The sequence below is a fragment of the Mus pahari genome, chromosome 19 (genome assembly GCF_900095145.1).
Source record: "Mus pahari chromosome 19, PAHARI_EIJ_v1.1, whole genome shotgun sequence".
In the NCBI taxonomy this organism is placed as follows: domain Eukaryota; kingdom Metazoa; phylum Chordata; class Mammalia; order Rodentia; family Muridae; genus Mus; species Mus pahari.
In genome coordinates, this window is record NC_034608.1 from 76,127,732 (window position 1) to 76,146,949 (window position 19,218).

General features: G+C 38.9%; 1 protein-coding gene across 4 annotated transcripts in view; it reads left to right on the forward strand.

Annotated features, from left to right (window-relative positions):
• Nek1 (NIMA related kinase 1) overlaps positions 1–19,218 on the forward strand; it is a 132,909-nt gene that overhangs the window by 54,349 nt on the left and 59,342 nt on the right. For all 4 annotated transcript variants that reach the window (XM_021218780.2, XM_029531854.1, XM_029531855.1 and 1 more), the window contains one exon: positions 3,998–4,100. In XM_021218780.2, the coding sequence (XP_021074439.1) occupies positions 3,998–4,100 (103 nt within the window). The remainder of the gene's footprint in view (positions 1–3,997; positions 4,101–19,218) is intronic.

Sequence of the window (19,218 nt, forward strand, 5' to 3'; positions counted from 1 at the left end):
TAAAGCTCCAAAGCACATTTATCTTTTGTCTTTTCCTCATTCCCACTTTTCTCTTGGTTCTCTTAAAATGCTTCCTCTTCTAATTCATCTCTGATTTATATCTCTTGGTGATCTTTCATCAGATTTTTTTCAATGAATTAATTTGATGGTAATTGACAATAGCTTATATGTATGTCCTAATGGCATATCTATTAGCCTCTTACCTGTGACACCTTAAACTTCTACTTTTTGGGAAATGATTGGCTTCTCATTCATGTTTTTACACTGCTTTACTTTCTACGTCCTCTCTCCTCTGCATTTCATTCTAGAAGGCATCCTTAAATAGGAAGGAAGCTCAATGGATACTCTATTGCTTTCTCATCCCTAGAAGCCCTCTCACTGGTCTACTGTGCCTGCAAACATGGGGATTCATTTTTGTTGCACTTTCTTTGTCAATAGACTACTGCATATTTTTATGGTACAGTCACCTTGTGAAATACTTGTAATCATCTTTCAAATTTTTTTAAACTTTAATAAATTTGAGCATGGATATAGTGTATGGTTTTTCCACCAATATCTTGCTACCTCTCAATGTATTTACAAAAAGAAAAGGAAAGATAATCATCTACTTCTTTGCTAAGGTAAATAAATAACAAGGCTTGTCTTAGACAAACTGTTGCCCAATAAAAGAACACCATGATTGTTCTCTATCCCTGTCCTTCCCTTAACCATGGCTGTGTTAGTGGCCTTGCTCCTGTTCTACCACAATTCTTAACCCATTTTAACATCTCTGTGGTACTACCCTAGTTTCTAATTTCCTGCTATCTATTTGTGGGTCGTATGCCTATAATGCTTCTGTTAATCTCAGGCAATGTTTTACTGATACTCAGTGCTTTAAAGTATCTTTGCATCTGAACTCTTTTTTTTTTTTTTTTTTCTTTTGAGACAAGGTGTCTTAGTCAATGTTCTATTGATGTAAAAAGACACCATGACCATGACAACTCTTATAAAGGAAAACATAGGTTTAATCTATCATGGAGAGAAACAAGAGGTCAGACAGAACTGGTACTGGACAAGTACTAGACAAATAGCTGAGAGTTGTACATTTGTATCTGCAGGCAACAGGAAGAGAGAGCCACTGGGCCTGGCTTGGGCCCTTGAAACTTTAAAATCCACCTCCAGTGACACACTTTCTCCTACAAGGCCACATCTTCTAATCCTTTCTAATAGTGCCACTCGCTATGGGCCTGTAGGGGCCATTTTCTTTCAAACCACCACAGAGGGCCTCTCTACATAGCCCTGGCTATTCTGAAACTCACTCTGTAGACCAGGCTGGCCTCAAACTTAAAAGAGATCAGCCTGCCTCAGCCTCCTCTAAGTGCTGCGTTTAAAGGTATATACCACAATGCCTTGGCCACTTTATCTGAATGCTTAATAGAGTTTAATGGAGAAAATGAATAATAAGTAAATTATTTTCTCCTCATCCCCATGAGCCTTCTACACTAAATGATAACTTATGTTAAAAAGTACCAGAGTTAATCAAACTCTGATTTTCATCATATAAACTTTATTTCCCAGAATTCTGTTTCAGCTATTGTCATAGTTAGGGTTCCTCTTGCTATGATGAAACTCCTGACCAAAGCTTACACCTCCATATCATAGTTCATCATCAAAAGGAAGTCAGGGCAGGAATTCAGACAGAAGAGGACTCTAGAGGCAGGAGCGGATGCAGAGGCCATGAAGGGATGAAACTTACACACTTGCTCAGCCTGCTTTGTTACAGAACCCAGGGTTAGTCCCACCCCAATCCATCACTAAGAAAATACCTTACAGCCAGATCTTTTTTTCCCAATATTTTTAAATTTAATTTTATTTTGTACTTATTCTCTTTACATCTAGCTCATCTCCACCATCCCAGTCACCCCCTCTCACAGTGTTTTCCCCATCCCTCCCCTTCTCCTCTGAGTAGGTGTGTGTGTGTGGGGGGGAATACCTGGCACTTAAAATCTCTGCAAGGCTCTCCCACTGTGGCCAGACAAGGCAGCCCAGCTAGAAGAACATATTCCACATACAGGCAGCAGCTTTTACTGTAGCCCTGTTCCAGTTCGGGCCCCACATGAAGACCAAGCTGCACATTGTCTACATATGTGCGGGGGGGGGGGGGGGGCTAGGTCCTCTTTCGTTTCTGGTTCAGACTTTGAGAGCCCTCAGAGTTCAGGTCAGTTGATTCTGTTGGTCTTTCTGTGGAGTTCCTATCCCCTTTGGTATAGTCATCTTTACACCTTCCAAAGTATACTTTTAAATATATTAAGCAGATAGTGTCATGTGTGCACAATCAGTGTGAAAATGTGTAAGTCAAGGCTGCTATACATGTTTTTAGTGAGGTACTGTTCAATAATTCTAATAGTGTGTGCTAATTGGTGTGTTATACTGGCAAACACTGCACATAGACCACAATAATAAATATATTTTACTTCTATGATGGTTGATGTCAGTGTCATCATGATGCAAAGCAGAGAGATTGAAGGCTTTATCTAAGGACAGATAGTGATGTATACTTCCAAGACTCTCACAAAGAACCTTACCAAGTAGTCATGCGTTTCTAATGACATGTCTGAGCATGGTACTTGATACTTTATCTACTGTCTTTGGCTCAGGCTTACATACACAGGGAGGTTCAGGGCATAATGCCATCTTATGTGGGTATATGCAGAGGCATGCTGAGTTCAGACCAGGTCCCCTTAATTGATCTCAGTTTTATAGTGTAGACTATGTCTGCTAGGCGACAGCATATGTGCACTTCAGAGACATGCACAAACCTCTTGTTATTATCAGCCTACCCAAGCTAGCTTGGGTTTCCGAAATATCATGGGGGACTACAGTAACTATCTGGAATAGCTGAACATCAGAGTAATTGGCTCTTAAACCAGTTACAGATATTACCTAATCCTAGAAAATTCCTACCATGGAAATTCTAAAGAATTTCTCTTAAGTACCGTGCGAGATGAAGGACTTTAGATTACTGTTATTCATAGAGATAAAATATAGTAGATTTTAGATTTCTGCTTTCAAATATTTGTGTGTGTGTGTATACACACATAAGTGTAGGTGCCTGTGGAAGTCATGTGTGTTACATCTCCTGGAGTTGGAGTTAGTGGAGGTTTTCAGCCAACTCACATGGGTACGGGGAATAGAACTCACATCCTCTATGAAAGTAGCAACTGCTCTTAGCTTCTGAGAAATATCTTTTGCTCTGCATTTCAAGTTTTTACAGCTAAATTTCTTATTTAAAATATTTTTTCTGTTTCAGTTTTTTGCTATAAAAAAGTTGAAGAAATGATTATTTGTGGAATATAAATTAGAAATTTTAAAATTTTTACTGGGAAACAGAAAGGCATTTCATGATTTTTTTATTTTTCAGAACATAGATCAGTTATTTTTCCAAAAAAAAGCTACAGGAAGGTTATATGCCATACTAGCCACAGTCCAAGTGTATAGAACACTGACAGCAACTTGCTCAACTTTCTACTCATCTCCAAGTCTAACCATGTTTGATCTCGTGCTGTGACCTCCTACCTCCTCACTGGGCTGGGTTATGTCTGTGCACATTGTGTCTACCTCCCGTGTTTATCACGCTGACTGACACAGCATGGGGCAGATGTTCAGTGAGTGTTTATCACCTCTTCATTTGCTGTGTATATACTCAGCATATTTACATTCTTTCATAGTAGTCAATGAAAGATGCTGAAATGAGGTAAAAAAAAAAAGACTAAAGGCAATGACTAACTTGTCCATTTTACTGTCTGTAAGTAAAATGAATCATATCATTGTAAAAATGAATCTTGTCAAGATTTGAAGTGCTGTTAAGAACACACACACAAACACAGACACACATAGACACACACAGACACTTCTTCACAGAGAATGTGTATTTTATTTCTGCTTTCAAATAATAATTACAGGTTTAATGTGGAATTTAATGCTGAAAATTACTGACTCTGTGATTTGTCCAAATTAGGCAAAAAGGACACCTATCTGTAGAGAGAGCCAACCAAGTGGAAGAATTCCTACAGCGTAAACGAGAAGCTATGCAGAATAAAGCTCGGGCCGAAGGACACGTGGTATGATACTTTTTTCTTGGGATTTTGAGTTTATCAGTATTCAGAGTTAAGGCCTGGAATGATTTGAGTGTAAGTAAAAAGAATTGTGATGTAGCAGTCTGTGCACAATAAAAGATATTGAAGATGATCAAAAGCAACATATAACTTACGTTTTCTCGTATATCTTGTTCATTAACCTGTTTTCTGATGTCTTTTATTGATATCTTATATACTAAAGTAAAATTACATCATCATTTTACATTCTGTTCTCTGAAAAGGAAGAAATGGGTATAAAAATCTAAATATTCATATTAGAGATATAAGTACTTAAGTTGCTGAAAAATTTCCCACTATACTGTTTGATTTAATACTTCTAAGTAGCAAAGAATTTTAGGGGGAAAAGGGTAAATAAATGTTTAAGTGAATAAACACACACACACACACATATAATATTTGTTGAAAAGTATGTTAGAAACAAAATAATTACTTTAAACCATCCAGTTAAGCAAATTAAAAAATTAACTCATTTATCTAAAAATATTAAGTTGTGAGGAAGTTGGAAGTCAGCAGTTGGAAGTCTCACTAGTTCTTAGCTGCAGTGCCCAAGTGTGTTTCGATGTTCTGTCAAAGCAACTGAGGATTGCTTCTGTCCTCTCATCTCCCCGTGCAGCTTCTATTCCTGTAGAGCATGCCTCAAGGTATTTTTTTAGACTTATCTCATGTGTGTAAAAAGCCATAATTGGTAACTGTGAATTTATTAACAGTTATTCGATATAAGTTTTTTCCTTTGAAATTACATTATGGAAAAATGTTAGTTTTTATTGGTCACTCTTTATATTTTTAACAGGCATACTCCAATTTGCTTTCTTAATAATGTGGAATGAATCTGTATTTGTGACCTTTCCCTATATGGGAGAAGATAATTTCTTGTTTTCTCCCTTTCTTCAGTTTTCCTATTAATAGCATCTAAAATTTTTATTGTTTTTTTTTAAAGGGCTTTTAAACTGCTGTGTAGCCAGCCTAGGCTTGCCTCAAACTCAGGATCCTCATGCCTGGTTGGGCACTGGGATTAATGGTGTGCACCCCCGCTCTCAGCTCTGGTTGTAGGTTATTATGAGTTAAAAACGCTCCTGGGAGCTGGAGAGCTAGCTCAGCAGTTAAGCGTGCTCGCTGCTCCTGCCCAGGCTCAGAGTTGGGGTCTCAGCACCCACATCAGGTAGCTTAGGAGCCCCTGGAGCAGCACCTCCAGGGCTCCATCACCCTCCTCGGGCAGCCTCTGCAGCACTGCACTCAGGTGCACATACCCACACAGAGACTGACACATGTACTCAAAGGGAAAATAAAGAGTCTTTTAAATGGTCAGAGCTACTAGAACAACTGAGACTTTTCCCACCACTGCTTTTGCTTAATCCTGCGATTCCATCATCAGTTTATTTTCTTCATGTTGGAGAATGTCCTCTGGTAATTTTCTTTAAAAAGACATTTTCTAAAATCTGTTGGGAAAATGCCTTTTTTTTCCTGACACTTGAACAATACATTGTGGAACTTTAACCTGAATTTGTAGGTCTGAAAAGCATTTGGCCTGGTTTTGTTTTGGTTTTTGTTTTGTTTGTCTTTCATGTGTATGTTTGTGTGGTATGCGTGTGTGGGAGCACATGTGTGCCTGGACGGCTGGGAGGGATCAAACTCTGCTTCTCCTGCGTCCATGGTAAGTGCTGTGACTGTTGAGCTAACTCCGCAGCCTTGTTTGTGAGAGATTTCTGCTGGGGTTTCTGTAGGCTGAGGACTGCTGATCTTCTGGATGCCTCCTTCTGATACCTTAGGTGTATTATAGCCTTCCCCTCTGACTCTGCAAAGGTTTTCTTCTTTGTGCCTGGAAGTCATTTGGTTACTAGCTAACTCCTGAGTTTTCTTCCTGTTCATTAGTTTGCTGGGCATGTAGATTCCAATTTTTCATCCACTGTTTCTTCAAGACAGATGTCTCTCTGTTTCTTCTTTCAGGCCGTTAGTATTAGAGTGCTTGCGACTGCACCACGTATTGGCGCTTCCTTTTTCTCTGTTTTATTTTGAATGGTTTCTGCTGCTGTATCAGGAACATTAATCCTCTACAGTATAAATGCTGCTTTTCTCATCCAGACTTGATAGCCTTCATGTCTTACTTCCACTTCTGTTTTTGCAGAGCTAGAAATGAAAGCTGGATCTTCTTGTATATCGGCCATTGCTGCACTGCTGAGCTCTACCTCAGCCCACATGCTGTGTTTTGTTAAATAGCTCAATGTTGGCTTGGGTGCTTTTATAGTTTTAGTTTCCATCCTTATAACCCTATACTTGGTTCTACCTTGAAAATACAGAATGTCATTATAATAGCTGTTTTAATTTTCTCACAAATTCTGTCTCTGCTATTTCTGGGTCTTTGTTGATTGAGTAAGATTTTCTTATTTAAAGAAACCTTGCCCTAGTTTTACTGTGCTTGCTGTACTTGAGTTAGCATGCCAGGCACGGTGCACTTTATCTCAGGGGTTTATTAACTATTTGGGGGCTTTAGTTAATTATTTGGAAATAATTTGACTCATTGAAGGCTGACTTTCAAGGTTCCCTGAGGCTGTAAAGAACCGCATTCTCTCTCATGCTAACTTGGCCCCTTTGGATTACCCTTGCCTTACTGGTTCTGAGGTCTTTCTACTCTGCCTGCTGCCAATATGAGAGAGTCACAGTCTGGTTAGCCCCCATTTGCCACTCAGTGAGAGTCTTAAGAACCCTTTCCCATTCCCAGCACTGCTTCTCTGTGTGGCTCTCTCTCCTTTGCTCTCCAACCACACGTTCCAGTAGCCTGCAGCTTGCCCATCCCCTAAGCATGTTTCCTCAACTCAGAGGGACAGACCATGTACCTCTGGTCCAGTTTCCTCTCTCTGCTGCTGCCTAGAAGCTCTGGCCAGACATGAAGTAAGGCAGTCACTGGACTTACCCGCCTTGCTTCCCTCTCCCAAGGGTCTACCCCATAGTGCTTGTTATTGATGTCTGAAAACTCACATTTTCTTGTATATTGCCTAAACTTTTAACATTAGTGTAGCTCTAATCACATTGCTCTGTCATGGCTATAGGCAATTTTTTTTTTAGTTTTATTTCTCAGAATTCCATACATATACCCAATGAAATGTGAGTGGGTTTATCCCCCATCTCCCCTATACATTCCCTAGCAAGTACCCTCCCAACTTTGTTTTTTAATGGCTCACTAAATCCAGCTAGCATTGCCCCTGTGTGCCCATGTGGGGCGCTCTAGTGGAACATGGGAAACCTGGCTTCAATAACGAGTCTCCCTTCACCTGCCAGTGGTTCTTCCACGGGGCAGGGCAGGGCCTGGAGAGGTCATTTGTGCCTACTTGGTTTTATAAAGTAACCGCAGCTGCTATGAGTTCATGACTTCTACAGCTGTGTCAGTCCACAGCAGAGGCTAACCACCTCCCTATTGCTGCAACCCTTTAATACAGTTCCTTATAAAAGGATTTCTGTTGCTACTTCATAACTCTAATTCTGCTGTTATGAGTCAGAATGTAATATCTGTGTTTTCCAGTGGTCTTAAGTGACCCCAGTGAAAGGGTCATTGTACCCACAAAGGGGGTCCAGACCCACATATTGGGAACTGCTGTTCTAGAAGACAGATGTCACAGTGCTTTCCCTGTCCTGACTCTTTCATTCTTTCCACTGCCTCTTCTATGATGTTCCCTGAGCCTGTGACCTATTCTTGTTTTTAATTGAGTTTTAATTAAAAATTTCATACAATTTTATTTTATTTATTTTTTTCAAAACAGGGTTTCCTCTGTGTAGCTCTGGCTGTCCTGGAACTTACTATGTAGATTAGGCTGGCCTCGAACTCACAGAGCTTGGCCTGCTGAGCAGGCGCCACTATTATCCAGCTATAAAATATATTTTGATGATGGTTTTCTCCTCACCACCTTCTTCACCTCCCCAGCCATCCAGTTTTAGATGTTTCACTCCCCTCCCTCCCTCCCTCAAAAAACAAACAAAACAAAAACAAAACAAAAAAATTTCTTTCATAAAGGTTCTGCTCTGTGAAGAAGTAGACATTTGAAGGAACTTACGTGTTCTCTTGTTTCTTCCCCGTTGTTCTGTGAGGATTCTGCTCTGTCATCTTCTCTCACTGTTGATAATGGAACGATTTTTTTGGATCATACTCCCCTTTAAGCAGCTGTTTCTCTTTTCTGATAATTCTTAGGACTGCTATTTTATCCCTGATGCTCTGAGGTGTAATTTGATTGTTTGTTACTTGTCAGGTCTTGTTTTATTTTGTCATTGGCAGGATACCGGTTCTCTCTCGTGTGTGGAGCTCTCAGTAGAGGTGTTTACCTTCAGTTCTCAGGATCTTCTCACTGACAATCGCTCTAAATACTGTTTCTCTAAATGCTTATCTTTCCAGGAAAACTGCTCTCACCCAGGAGTGTAGCCTGCACATGTAAAGCCTTCCTTCTGTCCTTCTGTCCTTCTGTCCTTCTGTCCTCCCCTCATTTCTGCTGTGCTTTTCCAGGCTTCTTGATTTTCCAGCTCACTGATAGACTTAGCTCGAAGCTCAGCTAGTCAGTTTGTTTTTACTTCAAAACTTGGCTTATATGTTTGTGAATTCTAACTTGTTTTCCCTTTGAGCTTCTTTATTCCGTTCTCATTTTCCTGCTACAGTCTCATTCTTCGTGCATGACTCGCTGTATGTTACATTGTCTAGAATTCTCCTTTGCCAACGAAATATTCCATTCCTTTCTAATTCATTTTAATCAAATTTTAAGGACACAGGCAGAACACAGCCAGATGTTTTGCCAAACATAGAATGATTGCCTTCTAGCCCACTCACTACTGAAGCCCTTATTCACTTCACCTTCTGACACTTCAGGAGCCTGGCCTTTCCTCTGAGTTTCTCTCAGCCTTCTGCTCTTCTATTCTCCTGCCTGAATTTTTCAACTATCACTATTCACAGCCTTCTGGGGCTTCTTGAGCACACAGCTACCACTCATTCCTGTTCCTTCCTATAACCTATTCTGAAAGCCTACAAACAACATGGCCAAGTTTATCAATGCAACCGTCCCATCTCTGACACTAGTTTCTGTATATTTTTCTGTCCATTGTGACCAAATACCTGATGAGGTTACTCTTCAAGGAGGAGAGATAGACACACTTTGGCTTACTGTTTCAGATGACATACTATGTCCTGGTGAGAAAAGCTTGTGACAGCTGCTTATTAGATTTTGTCAGCAGGAAGCAGACAGTGAGCTGAGCAATGATTTTTTTTAAAGGAGTATTATGTTTTTCCAAGATAAATCTATTAATGCAAAACTCCTTCATTTTCTTAGTACCCAGGTGTTTATGTATAAAACCACCTTAGAAATATGACTGTGAAGGTTTGTAGGTTTCATTATGTTTGGGTAGACATATTGTGTATTACTTGTAGATTGACTGACTCAACAAGGCTATTTTTACGCAGCTTGGGAAGAGTAGGAATACAAAGAGTAGGTGAGTATAATTTATCTTTATAATAATTTGTAATCAGGTGTTAGATAAGACTATGTATATTAGTGTATTAGGCAGAATTCTCCAGCAAAGTATATAGAAACATTATAGAGTATGCATCTATAAAAGAGAGGATTTAATATAGTTACAAAAGCTGTAACATTTCTGTATGGAAGTTTGTAACCTAGAGAAGCAGTGACACAGTAGGAACCAAAAACATCCAGACATAGGCAGAGACTCGAGAGTCCCATGGAAAATTAACTGGTTCAGGTTCAAAGACTGAGGAACCTAGAGTCTGATGCCCAAATCAAAAGAAGCAGGACACACCTGCTTTAGAAGAAAGAGCCAGAGAAATAGATTGAATGCTGCCCCTTCCTTTCTTGGATGTCTTTTTAGAATTCTTGTGCTCATAATTTTAGACTTTATTGGGGTAAAGGTGCAATTGTATATACTTTATTTTTTAATTTTTTTAAATTTTATTTTAAATTTTTTTTTAAAGTATTGGGGTTTTTATTGTTTGGTTTGTTTTGGTTTTTGGTTTTTTTGTTTTGTTTTGTTTTTGTTTGCTTGGTTGGTTGGTTGGTTTGGTTTTTTCAAGACAGGGTTTCTCTGTGTAGCCCTGGCTGTCCTGGAACTCACTCTGTAGACCAGGCTGGCCTTGAACTCAGAAATCCACCTGCCTCTGCCTCCTGAGTGCTGGGATTAAATTAAAGGCATGTGCCACCACTGCCTGACTAATTTTAAAATTTTAACGTGTGTGTGTGTGTGTGTGTGTGTGTGTGTGTGTGTAGGTCAGAGAACAGCTTAGTGTACTCAGTTCTCTCATTTCTCCCCTTACCTAGTTCAAGAATTGAACTCAGGTTGTCAAGCTTGAAGAGCAAGCATCTTTGAAGAGTCATCTCACCAGCCTGAGACTATTTATATTTCAGCTTTAGGCTCCCAGGAAAATAGACCTTCCTGGAGATTTCCAATCATATTCTGCCACCAAATATGTGCAGAGCCTTCCGCATTACCAACATTCTGTACCAGACTGTACATTTGTTAGAACCAAGAAGCCCACGTTGACACGTTATAACCATCCAAAGCACATGGTTAATGTTAAGGTTCACTTTTGTGTTGGCCATTTGGTAGGTCTACACACATATATAATGGCATGTGGCCACCATGTCTGTGACACAGAGCATTTTCCCTGCCTTCCAAGGAGCTACTTGCTTGTAGGTTACTGGCTTTCGTGAGGATTTCACAAAAGAACATACTACTCGGCTTTCCACACAAGAATTTCTTTTTAGGTTGACTTATGGTACAATTTATATCATAATAAAATTCACTAGTGCTAAGTATGCCCTATTGAGTAGTTGACATATGCATATAATCATGTGTATACTGCTTTATCGTGTTACCAAACATTTCTACCATTTCACCAGTTTTCATATGCCCCTCCAAAGTTGATCACTCACCCCCCCCCACCCGCCAGTGATCTGCTCCCATTCCTTACAGTTCTGGCACTTTTTGTAGACATTGAAAATTATGAATCATATAGTATGTAGTTTTATATGACTCACTATTTAGATCAAACTGGCCTCTAACTCACAGAGATCTGCCTGCCTTTGCCTCCCAAGTGCTGACATTTAGGGTATGTCCCACCACACCTAACCATATTCTTTTTATTCCTGAGTTACATTCTTTGTGTGGATATACCACAATTTGAGAATCCATTCCTCTGGAGAGGGCCCCTTGAGTTGTTTCTGGTGATATAATATGGTCATTTAATTTACTAATTAGACACATACCCATATAATTGACTTGCCCATCTCCTTTGTGGAGCCTATTTTCTGTGTTGACATGACTCCTTATGTGTACCAGAGCTGTTATCTGTGATTATACTTTCAAACAGCACCGGAGAAAATCAAAGCTGTGAAAATTATGTTTGAGCCATTTATGATTTGCACTTTGAGCATTTTGTTATCTTTGATGGCATTCTGTCATTATTTGGGGTCCTTATCATAATAATTATGCACTACCCCTTCTTAACAGTCCTTCTTTAATCATACTTTCCTAAAACCTCTAATTACATTTCTGTTTCTCTCATCATTAACTGTACAACCTAGCTAGACTCTTGAAACGTGAGTGAAGTTCATTTGTTTTCAGTTCCTTATCTGTTACTCAGCTGTAAACAGTTGTCACCACATCAGCATATTGAAAGAAGTCACTGTGCCCATCCATCCTCTCAAACACATGCTGCTTGTTGTTTCTATTTGATTCCTTTTGTCGTGTGAGCCGAGGACTTCCCATGAGCTAAAGGATAGACCATTGAGCTATATCGACAGCCCAAACAGAGCTTTGTGATCCTCATCTTACTTGATCTTTCTATGACATCTGAACTTGAGCTGTAAAATTTCTTCCTTATCTTCTGTAGTTTACACTGTACTTCTCTGCTTACAGTCACTTAGCATGTTCTTTTATGTAGTTGTTATTTTTCTCAGTCTTTATGTGCTAATCTTCTTTGGGACTAAATCCTTAGTTGTTTCTTACTATATGTATTGTAGAATGATCTACCTGGGATTCTACCCACAGCTGTGTGTAATGTATGTGTAAGTCAGCCTACTTCCTAGCATTCCTACACTGGCCTTGCTCCTTTCTGCACATTCATTTCTCCATACTGCTTTGGTACTTCATTTCTCCTGTGTTTTCTTGTGTCATATATTTTATTTTATTTTCACTCATGTATGTCTGTGGGCACATGTCCTGATACATGCCAGTGCCTATGGAGGTCAGTGAGGGCATTGGATCCACAGGGCTAGAGCGACCAGTGACTGTGAGGCCCCTGACTCTGAGAACCAATGTGTAGTCTTCAGCAAGAGCAACAAGCACCCTTAACTGCTAAGCCATCTCCCCAGCTCCAGTACTTTGTTTATTGACATTTGCTTTGTAAATTGCCAGGAAATAAGAATGACTTTATTTTTTCTTCTCCAGTTTTATGAATTTAAACACATATATATGCATGTGGGCAAGTTACAGAAAAACTCCCATCATGTCCCAAGTTTTTGGGTTTTGTGGTTATTGTTGTTGTTGTTAATTTCCTTTTCTTAAAAGACCTTTGTGTGTGGGCTTAATGAGGGTTGTCTGTGTGTCTAAGGGTTTGCTGTTATTCTCTTGAGTGTGGAGAGCCCATCAGTGGCACACAACTGAGACGAGTCTGCTCTTCCCTCAGACTCCATCAGCATGGCTTAGTCTTTTCTGTTCCTTTTCTTTTTCAGATAATAATGTGTCACAATTTAGCAACTTTTAACAATTTATGTTTATTGGCTCATGGTTTTTGAGAGTTAGAGCATTTGGCTAGTCTCCTTGTACTCTCTCAGAAGGCAGTAAGGTCAGTAGTACTACGTTCATATCTGAAAACTTAAGTGGGAAAGGATTTTACTTCCAGGCTCATTCATGTTGGCAAGAAAATTAATTTCTTTATGCTTAGTGAATGAAAGAATTTCTTTATGCTCAGCTGCTTGCTACAGTCTTGGTTAAGGTTTTGTTGCTGTCAGAATTTCAACATGCCCATGGCTTCTCTTATAATGGAAAACATTTCACTGGGGCTAGCTTACAGTTCAGAGGTTTAAGTCCATTATTGCCATAGTGAGAAGCATGAAGCACACAGGTACACTTGGTGCTGGAGAGGTATATGTGAGTTCTACATCTGAATCAGCAGGCGGCAGGAAGAAAGAGAGCCGCTGGACCAGGCTTGGGCTTCTGAAACCCCAAAGCCCACCCCCAGTGACAAATTTCTTCCACCAATGATACACCTCTCCAAAAACCACACACACACACATCCCAGTAGTGCCCATTCCCTATGAGCCTATGGGGCCATTTTCATTTAAGCCAGTATACCCCCTATCACTAGAGATTCCTCTTAGTTTGGAGGGGCCATATATATTTTCAGAGATCACCTGAAGTACCTTAGTACATGAGCCTTTCCCACATGTCTTCTGTTATCAAACAACTGCAGTCTATGAAGAGAGCCTGCTACCAATGCAGTTTCATTCCTTTTTTAATAAGTGTTTCTATAGTTCTTCTAGTTTTATTCTTTTTTTTTTTTTTAAGATTTATTTATTATATGTAAGTACACTGTAGTTGTCTTCAGACACACCAGAGAGGGCGTCAGATCTCATTATGGCTGGTTGTGAGCCACCATGTGGTTGCTGGGATTTGAACTTAGGACCTTTGGAAGAGCAGTCAGTGCTCTTAACCGCTTAGTCATCTCACCAGCCCCCTTATCCTTTTATTTTTACAGTACCTGAATGAGAGTGAGACATTTTGTAATGAATATATACTTGGTTCACCTGTTTTTCTTTTTTAAAAATCTTACCAAATGACCACTTTTAATGGTATTAATAACAGTATAATTTTTTTTAAAGATTTATTTATTTATTATATGTAAGTACACTGTAGCTGTCTTCAGACACTCCAGAAGAGGTAGTCAGATCTTGTTACGGATGGTTATGAGCCACCATGTGGTTGCTGGGATTTGAACTCTGGACCTTTGGAAGAGCAGTCGGGTGCTCTTACNTCTTGTTACGGATGGTTATGAGCCACCATGTGGTTGCTGGGATTTGAACTCTGGACCTTTGGAAGAGCAGTCGGGTGCTCTTACCCACTGAGCTGTCTCACCAGCCCATAACAGTATAATTTTGATATGTCTGGATTAGTTATGTTTTATCATTTTATATTTGCTTTATCTATTTTTGTTCTTCTGTTTTTACTCTTGCTACATTTATCTTGTCTGAGTAATTTTTAATATTCTATTTTAATCAACCCTACCATTGTGATTGTATCTGTATTCATGTAGCTTTTCAGAAGTGATTACCTCAAGGGCTCACAATGTATATAGACTATTATTTTTCACAATATGCTTATAAATTGTGTAATTCAGCAGTGTGATGGCTAACTTTACTTGCTAATTTGACACAGCTTAGTTACCTCTGAAGAGTATCAGTGAGATATTGTTCACATTGGGTTGGCCTGTGGGCATGTCTTTATGGGACTGTGGTAAGTTAATTGATGTGGGAAGACCCAGCCCACTGTGGACAACATTATCCCCTAGGTAGGAAGTCTTGATCTCTATGAGCCTAGGAATTGAGCTGAGCAGCAAGCAAATGAGCATGAGTGTCTTTCTGCTCTTGACTGTGGCTATGATGTGACTTTTATGCAGTCATGAGCTATATAACCTGGAATTATAAGCTAGAATAAGCTTTCTCCTCTAAGTTTCTTTTCATTGGGGTCTTTTATTATAGCAACCAATGAAATTAGAACAGATGGGAATGGAAAAATGTTGCCACTATAGTGGTTCCTTTACTCTGTCCTTGCAACCAGGACATGCTGTGTGTGTATGTTGCTAGGTATTGAACCCAGGAGTTTGCACGTGCTGAAAAACACTCTTTGACTGAGCCAAACTTCCAGCCCTTGATTATTCCTTCCTATTGCCTAGTATATTTAAGAACTAAGAGGAAAGGAACATTTTCCATAATTATTGTTCCCTTCCATCCAATTTTCTAAGCTTCTTATATCTTTTCTAAAATTCTTGTTTATTTATTTACTTATATACTCTCAACCTGAAGAAATTTTTTAAAAAATTTATTATAAAGAACTTGTAAATAAAAAACATCACTTAGCAAAATTAAGTAGACTAAAAGTCTGTCAGACACAAACACAGAGCCAGAGAGAACCAATTCCTTTAGCAGTGTTTTGTTTTGTTTTGTTTTTTTAAGATACTTTTCTTTTTAAAAAAATTTATTTATTTTATGTATATTAATACACCATTGCTCTCTTCAGACACACCAGAAGACAGCATCAGACCCCATTACAGATGGTTGTGAGCCACCATGTCGTTGCTGGGAGTTGAACTCAGTACCTCTGGAAGAGCAGTCAGTGCTCTTAACCACTGAGCCATCTCTCCAGCCCAGCAGTGTTTTCTTAATTGGTAGTATTTTAATGAAATAGTCCCATGTTCTGTAGTCAGGAAACCTGGTCCTGAGCAGGACCCTTCTCTCTGGCTTCCTAGGTATCTGAATCACAGGTTTGGACCACTGTGCAACCAGCAATCTCTTCAGAACAGCTCTTCTAACTGTGAATTCTTACTTTGTACTAAAATATCAAAGTTTGTCTTTATTGAATAGTCTCATTTATAAATCCAGTATCTATATTGGGCTACTTTTTATTCTATGTAGTTTTTAATGATATTTATTCTCCTTTTGAAGATTTTCTTCTGTACTTAATATTTCTCTGGATGCTTTTAGTTTTACTTTTAGCTCCTAGTTTTCAGCAACATGATTAGGTTTTCTCTGGATGTTGGTAGGCTTTTTTAGGCTCAAGCCACTTTATTATTTTGATATCTGCAATTTTGAAGTATCAGCATTATAATACATTATTTGTTTTATTCATAGATAGTTTTGCATTAAATTCAAATGGTTTCCCAATATTGCTACCAATATTTCATTTTTAAAAACTTTAATCTTTGTCAAGATCTTCAGTTTCATTTGTCAGTGTTTTGTTTTTTGAGGGTGGGGGTTGGATTTTGGTTGGTTGGCTGGTTGGTTAGTTGGATTTTGGTTGGTTGGTTGGTTGGCTGGTTGGTTAGTTGGATTTTGGTTGGTTGGTTGGTTGGCTGGTTGGTTAGTTGGATTTTGGTTGGTTGGTTGGTTTGGTTTGTTTGAGGGCAGGGTTTGAGATTAATTCCAGGATTTTGAACATGCAGGACAAGCACTCTGCCATCATGCTGTATCTCCAATCCTATCGTGGATCTGAAATAGAGTCACATTATATCGTCAGGTGTTTAGAACAGTGAACTTCTGACAGATAAGAGTAGAGAACTGGATATGACTGTACAGAGATGGAGTTAGGGATAGAGGGCTCTCAGGAGACTACTTGTACAGTAGTCATTAATGCACATTTATAATGTCATTCATTCATATGTTTTAATGGTGTGATAATTTTCACTTCTCAGAACTGCTGAGTTGAATTTATATATACTACAGTATAGTAATTGATACTACTTATTACAACCTTGATTCCTCAGGAAATAATATTAACATCAGAGATTTAAAGTTGTACCTAATAAATATTTTCCATTAATACTGATACCCATGATATGTTTAAATCATTTAGAAATGTAAATACACTTACACTGGCCTTTCGTTTTATTTATTTGTGTATGCGTGAGTGTAAGCTTGCACACGGAGATCAGAGGACAACTTGGAGTAGTTGGTTTTCACCTGCTATGTACATTGTTGAGGCAGGAATTCTCTTGCCCTTTGTACTCTATAATTAAACACGATGTTTCTATAAGAGCAGATAAGTGTATCCAATAATAACACTGCATTTTATAGTCCTGAGTTTGCAGGTTTCAGGAAGTATTGGTGTTAGGGGAAGTGACAACGTGACAGTGCAGAGTACACATGTGTATTCAGAACCAAGGTTTCAGGGAAGTTGTATGATAGGATGTGATGAGCACTCAAGAACACTTCAGGTTCATCGTACATGGGATTCTCAGTTAAGTGTTTGTTATTGTGGGCTAGAAAATATTGTGAAGGGAGCGTCTAGACCTTTAACTTACCTGGGACTGTTGTCATCTACAATTTCTAACACTTGAAAGCTGTGCAATCTACCTTACAAAACAAATTACAGGGAACTCTCATAGTCTCAAGATTTTGTATTGAGCTGTATTTATAACTGTCTTACTTTCCTGTAACTCTATGGATAACTGTGTATGTTGTAAAAATTAGCCCACATAAACAATGATATATGGTAGGTTAGAGGGAACCCCAACTTCATATGGTACAACTACAGAAACTGAAATATGACTTAGTTAAGAGTTTCATTGCTGTGGAGAGACCCCATAACCAAGACAACTCTTATAAAGATAAACATTTAATTGCTTACAGGTTCAGAGGTTTGGTCCATTATCATATGGTGGAAAGCATGGCAGTGTCTAGTTAAGCATGGCACTGGAAGAGCCAAGAGTTCTACATCTTATTCTGAAGGCTTCTAGACTGACTTCCAGAAAGCCAGGAAGAAAGTCTCAAAGCCCACCCCTACAGTGACACACTTCTTCCAATAAGGCCACACCTACTCCAACAAAGCCACACCTCCTCATAGTGTCCCTCCCTCGGCCAAGCATAGTCAAACCACCACAAGGCAGAAGGATCATTTGAACCTAGAAATTCACTGAGAGTCAGCCTTGGCAATACAGAAAGACCCCGCCTTCAAAAGCAACCACAACAAATATCCCTCAGTCACAAAGCATTTTTCTCTTAAACTACAAAATTTAGAATTTATTAAACTGGCATTTGAGTAACTTCTTAAGTACAACAAAACTACCTCAACCATTTTCTGAACTTGACTTTACCATTCTTTTTGCAGTATGATCTTATTCTTAGCCCAGATGTTGATTATGACCAATGACCACAGTCAGAAACCTAGAATTTGCCTTTGTACTACCATATGCATATCTATCTACCAAATGCCAATGTTACTAGTTCTCTTTCCTCGTTAACTATTATTGAGCCCTTTACTTTCTGTCTTACCTTAGGCATTTCTTCTTTTGACTCCTAAGTCTCCAAAGTAGTTTCCTAACTTATATTCCCTCTAGTCTCACATGTATCTATCATTTATTCCTGTGTATGTGTGTAGTAAACAGGTGCTCCAACACAGAGCTCCATCACCTACCCACACAGCACTCGTGTGCTCTGCTCCTGGGTATGTATGCCCTGTAGTGCAAATGACATGCTGAGGCACAAACTGCCTCATTTAGTGAATTTGAGGAGGGACTGGAAATATAATTGTAAGTGACAAAAAACAATTGTAGAAAAGTTCATTTCTATGAAAACATGCTGTATGCAGTCATACATATGTATAAAAGGGTATGTGGGAGATAATTTCTTTAAAATTAAGGTTTTCAAATGCTAGCTTTATAATATTTAATGCTTTTTTAATTTTTTTAAGTTTCCCCATAGTGAACCTCCTGTATTTATGAGAAATACACACACACACACACACACACACACACATACATATGAAGTAGATTCAATCAAAAGTAATTTTTAGAGAAAAAAAAACTTTTAGTGCTCAAAAGGCTCCATTTGAATCATTTCTGATACTACTAGTGATCTTAGGAAAAAACTTTAATTACACTTGAATTAGAAAGCAGATTTATAGCGGGTTAAGAAAACTGATTGACACCAGGAAATGGAGCTAATCACTACATTTAGCACACACGGATCAAAGATAGTAGATGGAAAAGTGGACTGTGAACTCTCTCCGTTGGAAGAAACTGTAAGCATGATTGTAGAGAATAGAAAATTGGATAATCTGAGGGTTTTGCTGAGGCATGTGGATAACTTCCAGTAAGACAATTCCATGTTAACAATGAATTCATAACAAGAATGTATTTGAAAACAAGGAAGTGTGTACCTAAGCTTGTCATTTGCACTACAGGGCATACCCAAGAGCAGAGTTTGATTTAGGTCTGAGAGAGAGAGAGAGAGAGAGAGAGAGAGAGAGAGAGAGAGAGAGAGAGAGAGAGGAGAGAGAGAGGAGAGAGAGAAGAGGAGAAGAGAGAGGAGAGGAGAAGACAAAGAGA